The 10001-nt window shown below is 44.8% G+C and overlaps 1 protein-coding gene across 2 annotated transcripts; it reads left to right on the top strand.

Annotated features, from left to right (window-relative positions):
* The first annotated feature begins 401 nt into the window (after nt 1-401).
* Nucleotides 402-9837, top strand: nr2f6a (nuclear receptor subfamily 2, group F, member 6a). Of its 2 annotated transcripts, none has more exons than XM_062482465.1 (5): nt 402-1245; nt 1522-2090; nt 5786-5880; nt 7075-7656; nt 7964-9837. In XM_062482465.1, the coding sequence occupies exons 2-5, from the start codon at nt 1825-1827 to the stop codon at nt 8236-8238; spliced, it is 1218 nt and encodes a 405-aa protein (XP_062338449.1). In that variant the 5' UTR covers nt 402-1245; nt 1522-1824; the 3' UTR covers nt 8239-9837. The 2 variants fall into 2 exon arrangements, with proteins under 2 accessions (XP_062338449.1, XP_062338448.1); XM_062482464.1 differs by having other exon boundaries at nt 7072-7656.
* The last annotated feature ends 164 nt before the right edge of the window (nt 9838-10001 follow it).

Genomic DNA, 10001 nt, shown 5'->3' with positions numbered 1-10001 from the left:
GCCTGACTCCAAATGAGTGCAGAGATCAGCATGCTCATTGTAGGAGTCTTGTCGGAGAGTGTTGGTTTGTGGAGGAGTTGATGTTTGGACTGATTCTGCCTGAGATGCAAGTCAGGGCCTGGGGTCTTACCATTCTCTATGAGGAAAGAGAAACTCACATTCTTTCTGTGTGTGTGTGAGTGTCAGTGTGTGTGTGTATAACAAGCGTGGGGGGGGTCAACTTGTCTGTCACTGTGTGTGTGTGTGTGAGCAGGCCCCACAGCCCACTCACTCTGCTCTTTGACTCCAATGTCCATATAAGGCTGCTGGCTCCATGGCAACCACAGAGCTTGAATAGCAGTGTCAAATCCCTGAGCACACACACACTCAGCCCCCTCCCCCTCCTCACACACTCCTCCCCCCTTTCTCTCTCACACAGAACAGAGGCTGAGAAAAACGGAGGGAGAAGCAAAGGAGAGGAAGACAGAGGGAGAAGGAGAGGACAGACTGAGAAGCAACCAGCCTATCCGGAGTCTAGACCTTTACATCTTAATCCAATCTGTGCACTGTGGAACCACAGAGAAGGAGGAAAAGAAGATTGATCCTGACCCTTGTTGCTGAGCCACACGGGAAGCTCACTCATAAGGACAGCAGGAAGGAGGTAGTGTGAGGCTAGGCCGCTAGCCTTTAATTCTCAGTGGAGAAGAGCTGACAATCATCGTGAGACAGTCTGCTTTGGAAGCAGCTAGCCCCCTGAGAGTAGCTTAGCTGCTAGCTAGCCAGGTCAGAGCTATTTAGAAACTAGCTAGTCTGGTTAGAGTTACATAAAAGCTATCTAGCCTTGTCAGGGTTACATAGCAGCTAGCTAGCCTGGTCAAAGCCACATTGCTTTTGGTTGGAGCTATAGAACAGAATACTACCATCTCAACCAAGCCGGGCTCTGGTAGCCACCAACAAGGAAGAGAGTACTTCCTGTAGCAGGCGAGTGTTGGACGTGCAGGCTGAAACGACCCCAGCAGAGGCAGGCTCAGTTCCTTCAGGATATTGCAAGAGAGGTGGGCTGAACCAAGCTGTTCTGCTGGTGGTTGGACCGGAAGAGGACTTGTGTGGCAGAATGTTGTTGTTGCTTAAGAGACTGAAGTTAAACTGTGCTCTGGCTATGCTTTCCCTCAAGCCTGGCCTCAGTGTGTAGAGGGCTGATCAGGAACAAGATTAGCTGACACTGGACTGTCTGAAGGGAAGGCATCTATGACTGCTTCTCCTGAGGTAAGCTGCAACAGTTCCCAGTAATATTATGTTAAACACGCCAAGGTGTTATGTGAGGGTGAGCTTGGGGAGAAAAATAATGGTTCTCCAGACATGTGCTGAGGGCTAGCTAGTGGCTAAGCTACTTCAGCCATGACTGATGCTAAACACAACATTTGTATCTAACCCTAACCTATGCGAGACAGACAGAACACAGACAAAAAATTTGTCTTACTACCCAGTATTGTAAAAAAAACAACTAAACTAACTCAATGTTTTTCATGTGAAATATTTCAGGTTTGAAGTGCAGAAGACCATACTTCCTACAAATTGGGCTAAAAGTACATTGTAACTTAATAATAACAGGAAAAGGGAAACAGAAAAGAACAAAGCATTTAGTATTTACATACAGGCAAGACAGGAATTCCTAGAGTCTCACTGTTTCCAGGTCACGGCTTGATAGTTCCGATCCTGTGCTGGGTCATAGTGCCCTGTAGTTAGCATACCGCCAGGTTCTCAGTCTCAGGTGAGTCAAACTCCAAGTTAGCCTACCTGGGCCCTGGGGCCCTGCATTTCCTCTAAAGGTCTGAGGAGCGAGCGATGGCCATGGTGAGCGGGGGGTGGGGAGATCCCAATGGGGGCACCAACGGGCTGGGGGAGAAGAGCTACCTGAGGGAGGAAGATGAGGCCTCGCTCCAGGCAGGAGGCAGCGACATGGAAGCTGGGGATGAGGACAAGGCATGCGTGGTGGACTGTGTGGTGTGTGGAGACAAGTCCAGCGGGAAGCACTACGGAGTGTTCACCTGTGAGGGGTGCAAGAGTTTCTTCAAGAGGAGCATTAGACGCAACCTCAACTACACCTGCAGGTGAGGGGCATGCTGGGTAATGGAGTCATTGGTTGAAGGTGTGAGTGGGGAAGAACTTCGAATAGAGTTTTTATGCATTATTCCTGTATCATTTAAGGACCATTTCCTAACTTCTAACTACAACTGCTTGATACATTTCTACATATTTAATAGGGAACCCTAAGTTAGTCTATTATGGATGTCACAGCTGCACAGAGGAAATGGATACGATTTGGTGTAGTGAGTCATTCATTAATATATAGTTGACTTCATGCAGAGTTGTTACAATGGCCCACAGCATTGTTTGTCCTGTGTGTTTGCACACGATTGTGTGACTCATGTCAGTGAAATGAGTGCTGTTTTTTTATATCATTGGTCTCATAACATTATCAAATTAACATCATTGTGGTGTTCATTATCGCTGACGTTGGGACATGACTGCTATCGCTTTAACTATGGCTGATGTTGGGACATGACTGCTATCGCTTTATCTATGGCTGATGTTGGGACATGATGCTTTATCTATGGCTGATGTTGGGACATGATGCTTTATCAATGGCTGATGTTGGGAAATGAGTTGCTTCTATTGGAATTTACGTTCCGTTGCATGGTTTAGGCTGAAGTTAAGTTTTTGTGGCGAAAAGTGAAGCTAACGGTGGCTAATTTGCTAGCCACAGTCACTGACGTTACTAACGTCACTACGTCACTAACGTCACGAAAACACGCGTGACTACCTTTGGCAGAACATTCGTTTCGCATCTGTTAACTTGGGGGATAGCTAGGCTAACTATAGCTTTACTGCAAGGCAGCTGCAGAAACGCCACAAGCAAAGAGGCCAGGGTGATAACTATTTACTCATTTTACTTTGTGATATGACACACAATTGTCATGTGTAATGTACAGTATAAGCTGATATTATTAAGGAAGTACATCTACTTTCGGAAACAGTAGTCTACTATTTCACTGAAGTATTAGCATCATGACATTAGCCTGTGTTGCCCGGGCAACACATACTACAGTGGTCTATGATGTAGCGTTATCTGTTTTCAATCGTTAAAATAAACATTCCTCACATATACATTTTCGTTGTAGGGTTTATTCTGACATTAGTAAACGATTTGTTGGTGAAATTACCATTACCTGTGGTTTCAAACCAGTGTAGCTCACTGCAACGCTGTAGCTTACGTGAGACACACTACAAAAACATCTACACTACACAGCTGTTTAGGAAGTCAAACGGCGACAGAACATGTTCGGCACTCCCCTTACTTAAATCAAAAGGCACTCCCCTTACTTAAATCAAAAGTCTATCTAACTACTAACCTGAACTTCATTGCCACAGCCTAAACGTTGTCAATCTGTTCATGAAAATAATTTATTTCAGCTTAAACCGTACAACGGAACGTTTAATCCAATTCAACCAACGCAATCGCTACCAAGACGAACACAGCAGTAGTCTAGTACTGTACCGTAGTAGTACAATTTACCGGGGCAGCTTCTCCACACAGGGCTATATCGCATTTTGCGTTGTTACTGACAATGATCGCTACCAGTGAGCTTTTTATGAATGAGCGATTTTCCACTAAATAAATGTCAAGTTTATTTACGTTTTGGGGGGCATATTTTCAGTTAGCAGATGGTACTGTTTGAATCGCGATTCCATCTTCTACTGCCGGGTAACGTCGTAGAATAATCTTCAAAGGGGGTTCTTTATTAATGAATGAATGCAATGAGTAGGCTAAATGCCTGAAAATATTATGAGAAGGGAAAAACTTAAAATGACGTTTAAGTCACAGAGATTAGGTCAATTTTTACACCGGTCTGCCCAATTTATTCGTTTTGTTTCAACGATGAGGCTGCCTCTTGCAGGGGAAATGAGAAGACATCTATTTCATTCTACACTTCACTCGTATTTTCAGTTGTAAATGAGCAGCAAAAAAAAAATGCTTTTAAATCTATGTCATCTTTATAAATAATAAGTATGCATTTTTATATAAAATATACAGAAATATCAGTTGTAAAAATGTCATTCAAAAACGGACCCCTGTGCAACCGACGCAAGCAAGCACACCCTACAATTTCCCCAGAAATTGTACCCTTTCTAGTTCGTTTTGATTCAGCTATGAGGCTGCCTCTTGCAGGGGAAATGACAAGACATCTATTTCATTCTACACTTCACTCGTATTTTGAGTTGTAAATGAGCAGCAAAAAAAATATGCTTTTAAATCTATGTAATCTTTATAAATAATAAGTATGCATTTTTATATAAAATATACAGAAATATCAGTTGTAAAAATTTCATTAAAAAACGGAACCCTGTGCAACCGACGCAAGCAAGCACACCCTACAATTTCCCCAGAAATTGTACCCTCTCTAGTTTTAGTTGTAGTTCAGTAATGGCGGCGGAGAAAGATAAGATGCGAGCGAAGCCATTCGGTCCGTTGTGGCAATGCTGCCGGATATCCAAAAGTTAAAGCCCGAGCAAGAACAATCTTTGCTGAGTTTTGTTGGTGGCCATGATGTTGTGGCTCTCCTCCCCACGGGGTTCGGGGAAAGTTTGATTTGCCAACTCTCTCTGTCAGTGGTGAAGGAGTTGGCTAAGGTGAACGCTAGCGATTGGTTATGGCAGATCCAGAGTAGCTCTGGGCAGATCCAATAGTTTTAAACTTCAACAGAGTACCCGCCTTCAAAGAAGTTAACTCTTGTCAATGGAGCGATCCCAGACTCTCTGTACAAATGAAATGTATGAGAGTCTGGTTAGGACCAGGCTAGGAAAGTGCAGGAATCCCTGGTTTTACGCAGCGGAGAAAGTAACCCTCCGGTTGCAACAAGTTAAGAGAGTTATCTTGTTTAGCACTGGTGAAATAAACTTTGAACAGTATTGGCATGCCACCGACTGAGGCAGATAACACGGCTAATTAACTAGCTAGCGTCAGCTAGTTTCACGTTATCTTACGTTACACCAGAGCCATAGAAAAAAAAAAATCCGGATAGAGCAGATTAGCCTACTACAGGTCTCTCAAATCTTGCGGATTTGCTGTGAGACTCAACCATTTCTCACGCTGAGAAGCGCAGATTTCTGCAGAGTTGATCTACAGTTATACAGAGTTAAAACAAGACAATAAGAAAAATGGTATGGTAATCTCACGCCAAACTTTTGATAAAACTTGAGAGCCCTGCTACAACATTTCTGTGATTTAGTACAAAAATGTGGGCCTACATTTAGCTGGTTTCATGTTTATACTTTTATTTAAGTCTTCCACCGTCTGTGTGTATAAGTTCAATTAAAACAATAATTATGTATTGTTGTTTTTTACTAAAAAGAACAACTAAGAATTGAACTATTCAACTTGATATGTTCACTGCTGTTCAAATAATTTGATATGTGGCTTAGAAATGTAATATATTTTGTTCAACAAAAATATTTTAGAGCTGTAATCGCATTACCTTGATACCGTGAAAGCATATTTTTTCTCAAGGTTAACATACCGTCAACATTTGATACCGGCCCATGTCTAGCTGGTACGATGCAGGGTTGGTATGATGCAGGGTTAGGGTTGTCTGGTATAGGGTAGGGTTAGCTGGTAGTTAGATTTATTTAGGAATTTCAGTAGGAATTTCTATGGGCATATGTGAAGACCTCTGTGAGATTGCTTGTAAGTTATACAAATACAATTAGGTTTGATTAAGTAATGTCACCATTAACTCTTTTCTAGGTCCAACCGAGAATGCCAGATTGACCAACACCACCGTAACCAGTGCCAGTACTGCCGTTTGAAGAAGTGCTTCCGTGTGGGCATGCGCAAAGAAGGTACCTACCATTCTCTTACACACATTAATCAGTGATTCTCAAACAGTGGCACGCGGTGCTCCCTCTAGTGTTACGCAGAGGAATCTCTGACATTTAAAAAGTGAATACAATTTATTATAAAACAAAAAATACTACTTTGAATGAAAATATCTTAACCATTACATAATTGAAATGGGATTTCAAATTATAATTGTTTCTTTCCTGTAATATTTTTGTTTCAATATTAGCCTATTTTAATGAGCTAAAACGTGAAAGCTAAATGATTGTGGCAAGATTGAAAGCGCAGAGGTAGCTAAAATGATGGTTTGAATGGTTTAAATACACTGTAATCATGGCTCCAAATGGGAACTATCCAGAAGAGAAGTACACATCATGAGGATGATGTTTCGAGCAGCCCTGTAGAAACTAAAGTAGACAGTGAACCCTCTGCGACCTCAAACAAAGGACGAAAGCACTTGCTGCACACCGGACCAGTGTTACGGCCACTGTCTCCCACAGATAAGTTAAGTCTCCCATTTTAGCACAGTGAAATCGTGGGAGAGCAGGGCATATCTTACCTTTCTGCTCTGCCTTTATTGCACAGTTTTATATATACGTGTATATTCATTCATTCATAGCAGATGTTTTTCTCCAAAGCAATGTATAGTAGCCTATATAAAGATGGTCCAGTAGATAATTAAAAACTTGAAGTGCGCAGTTCTAACAGTATTATAGTGGTTGGTGCCAGGCAACAGTCAGTGTTTGCAACAACAACATCTGGAATACAACTTACAAAAAAGGGTACATTTTGAAAAAGAAGTACCAAACGTTGTACACTAACCCGAACTCTACATGATGCTGCGTACCGTGCCCTTAGATAAACTGATTAGTGAAGACCTTGATGGCAGGTCAGCTGATCTGGCAGGTCAGCTAATCTGGTGCACCTCAGATTTAGAGAGTATGTCCAATTCATCTCTGTGTTCCTTCTGAACCCCACCTCCAATCCAATCCCATCACCCAATCATCCATAATCCTTTCCATCTATCCCCCATATTCCTCCCCCCTCAACTCCCTGTCCTCCCCCTCTTTCCCCTCATATCCTCTCCCCCTTGTCCCCACTCCCCCTCTCCCCCTCATCTGTCTCTCCTCCCCCTCTCCCCCTCATCTGTCTCTCCTCCCCCTCTCCCCCTTGTCCCCCCATCTCCACTTCAGCAGTTCAGCGCGGGCGCATCCCTCCCTCACACGCCAGCCTGAGCCCTTCCATACCCCCAGCAGGGGGCACCAGTGGCCTGGGAGCCAGCGACTTCTACAGCAGCAACAACGGTAGTGGAGGGCAGCCGGTGTCGGAGCTTATCTCCCAGCTGCTGCGTGCCGAGCCATATCCAAGTAGCCGCTACGGCCATCAGTACAGCCAGCAGGGGGGCCCAGGGGGCCAGGGGACCTCCATGGGCATTGATAACATCTGCGAGCTGGCCGCCCGCCTGCTCTTCAGCACCATTGAGTGGGCCAGGAACATCCCTTACTTCCCTGAGCTGCCCGTCTCAGATCAGGTGGCACTGCTGAGGCTGAGCTGGAGCGAGCTGTTCATCCTGAACGCAGCCCAGTCCGCCCTGCCTCTACACATGGCGCCTCTACTGGCTGCTGCGGGGTTCCACTCCTCGCCCATGTCGGCTGAGAGGGTGGTGTCCTTCATGGACCAGGTGAGGGTGTTCCAAGACCAGGTGGAAAAGCTGAGCAGGCTGCAGGTGGACTCTGCTGAGTACAGCTGCCTCAAGGCCATTGCTCTTTTCTCCCCAGGTGAGTCATTACACTTTCTAATTTCACAAAAAGCTAGGCTGCATGTATCACGGTGGAGACAACCATCTCAACATAATGCAGAAGATGAGATTTGTTGGGACCATTGGCAACTTGTCACTCAGTCACATATTCGTCAAGTTATCACACAATTTATTAAAAAATCTCTTTAATCCAATTCAATATAATGACAATCAACTATATGTACATGAATCCACTTAGAGGCTAAATGTATGTCACTGACAATACTTTTGTCCACAACTGTACATCAACATGTTGGATGTTAACAGAGCATGCTCCCCCTCCCCAGATGCCTGTGGGCTGACAGACCCGGTACACGTGGAGACCCAGCAGGAGAAGGCCCAGGTGGCCCTGACGGAGTACGAGAGGATGCAGTACCCTGGCCAGCCGCAACGCTTTGGCCGTCTGCTGCTGCGCCTGCCTGCCCTGCGCGCCGTGCCCGCCAGCCTCATCTCCCAGCTGTTCTTCATGCGCCTGGTGGGCAAGACACCCATCGAGACGCTCATCCGAGACATGCAGCTGTCTGGGAGCTCCATCAGCTGGCCCTACGTCCCGGGACAGTAACCCCTGCGAAGGTCACCCCTCCTGGGCAGGGGGGCTTGGCACACAGGCCCCTCCTGGTTGACTCATTATTACCCATCTGTGTGGATTCACAGCCAGCTGGATATCATACGTACTGTACTGCCTTCCCTTCTTGATCATAACCAACTGTTATCATCCAAGCTCAGACTGGTCCCAGCCTGGCTCGGCTCTGTTTCTGGTCCTTCCCTGTTACAGGGTTCTGGTCCTTCCCAACCCCATTACAGAGTTCTGGTCCATCCCAGCCTGGTGCCTGCGTCCTGGTGCCAGCAGTGCTGCTGGGACCCACTATGCCATCCTCCTATCACAGACTACGAATGTGACGGCACACACACAGGGCTCCAGATGGCCTCTACTACTGTCTTGCTCTGCTGTCTCAGCTGCACCGGAGTCTCTATCACCCAGAACCCTCACACAGCCAGACCACACAGACAGACAGGCCAGAACCCTTGCACAGCCAGACCACACAGACAGACAGGCCAGAAGATGTCACCATGTCAACCAGTCAGATCATATGGTTGTGTGTGTCAGAAACAAAATACTTGCATTGTTGAATCATTCATAGGGCTCTTGATGTTGTTGCTTTTGAGCAGTTTAAATAACACAGTGAACTGGACTGATGCCTCTGCAGTCTACCATGTGGAGGGGACCTCTGGCAATATGCAGCTTCTCTTTCACCACAAGCCGCCTTCTTCTTCATGAGAACTGCCTGTTCCACTTCAACACCCAGAGCTCCAGACACTCACAACCCTGGACACTAAACACTGCTAGTTCATATGTCCGCACAAACTGTCAACTGAAATGTTCTTATTACAGCGGAACAAGATGATGACATGGCTAGATTGTGAGACTGTGACAAGCTGATTGTTGACCACTGTTCTAACATGTGACAGAAAAGGCAAATGGGTTTACCTGTGACCTGACCATGCTGGACCCTTCCAACATGACAAGCCCTGAGAGGTGTAAAGTGTACCATACATGGGGAACTGAACACTCAATTATTGTTCTAGAATATTCCTTTTAAGGTGAAGTTGTCCTGTTGCATGTTTAGATTCTGTGTTTAATTGTACTATTTACACAATGGGATAAATTAGGCCTTTTTCTAAAGTTGGATGGTTACTTTTTTAACTTTTAATGTTTCACATGAAATACCTCTTAACATCTACTGAGATACCCGAAGACTGTCAAGCTGGGACAGCAACTTGAATAAAAGTTGCAGAGTGAGGCTCTGAATCGTTTGTGGGCCCTTTCTCAAGCATGGCAGGTCCGCTACACTACGTTTAGGGATAGTGTTAGCCCAGGAGAGGGACCAGCACCATGCGTCGTCATGACTACAATGCCAAAACACTACCTGTTAGAGAGACAGAGAGAGGGTAGGCCCTACCAAGTCATTCTAACAACTGTTTACCTCACAAAGCCCTCATCTTAAATAAATGTCAATTACCATTCTCTCTCTATCTCCCACCCCACACACACACCAAGTCACAAACTGATAAATGTATTATTCATGTTTTAGTATCATTGTGTTGATGAGTTATTTTGTTTGTTTCATGTGTATGGAAGCATTAAAAGACCAAAACCTAATTGAATGTTTGTTTGTTGGTCTTTACAGTTGTCAAATTCAAATGAAGTTGAAGGTAGTTTGTGCAACAGAAACCAGATTTGTTGTTTTTATATATTTTGTTGTTAAATAACAACATTACATCTGGACAAATAACTGACATACATAAAATACCTGGAATATGCAC

The sequence above is a fragment of the Osmerus eperlanus genome, chromosome 16, assembly GCF_963692335.1.
Source record: "Osmerus eperlanus chromosome 16, fOsmEpe2.1, whole genome shotgun sequence".
Classification (NCBI taxonomy): domain Eukaryota; kingdom Metazoa; phylum Chordata; class Actinopteri; order Osmeriformes; family Osmeridae; genus Osmerus; species Osmerus eperlanus.
This window is presented reverse-complemented; position numbering and strand designations above follow the sequence as displayed.

Excerpts from the sequence above, each read along its gene's own strand:
- nr2f6a (XM_062482464.1), top strand. The coding sequence starts at position 1,825 with ATGGCCATGGTGAGCGGGGGGTGGGGAGATCCCAATGGGGGCACCAAC. Across the intron at positions 2,091-5,785 it reads AACCTCAACTACACCTGCAG|GTCCAACCGAGAATGCCAGA; the intron begins GTGAGGGGCATG and ends ACTCTTTTCTAG. Across the intron at positions 5,881-7,071 it reads TGTGGGCATGCGCAAAGAAG|CAGTTCAGCGCGGGCGCATC; the intron begins GTACCTACCATT and ends TCTCCACTTCAG.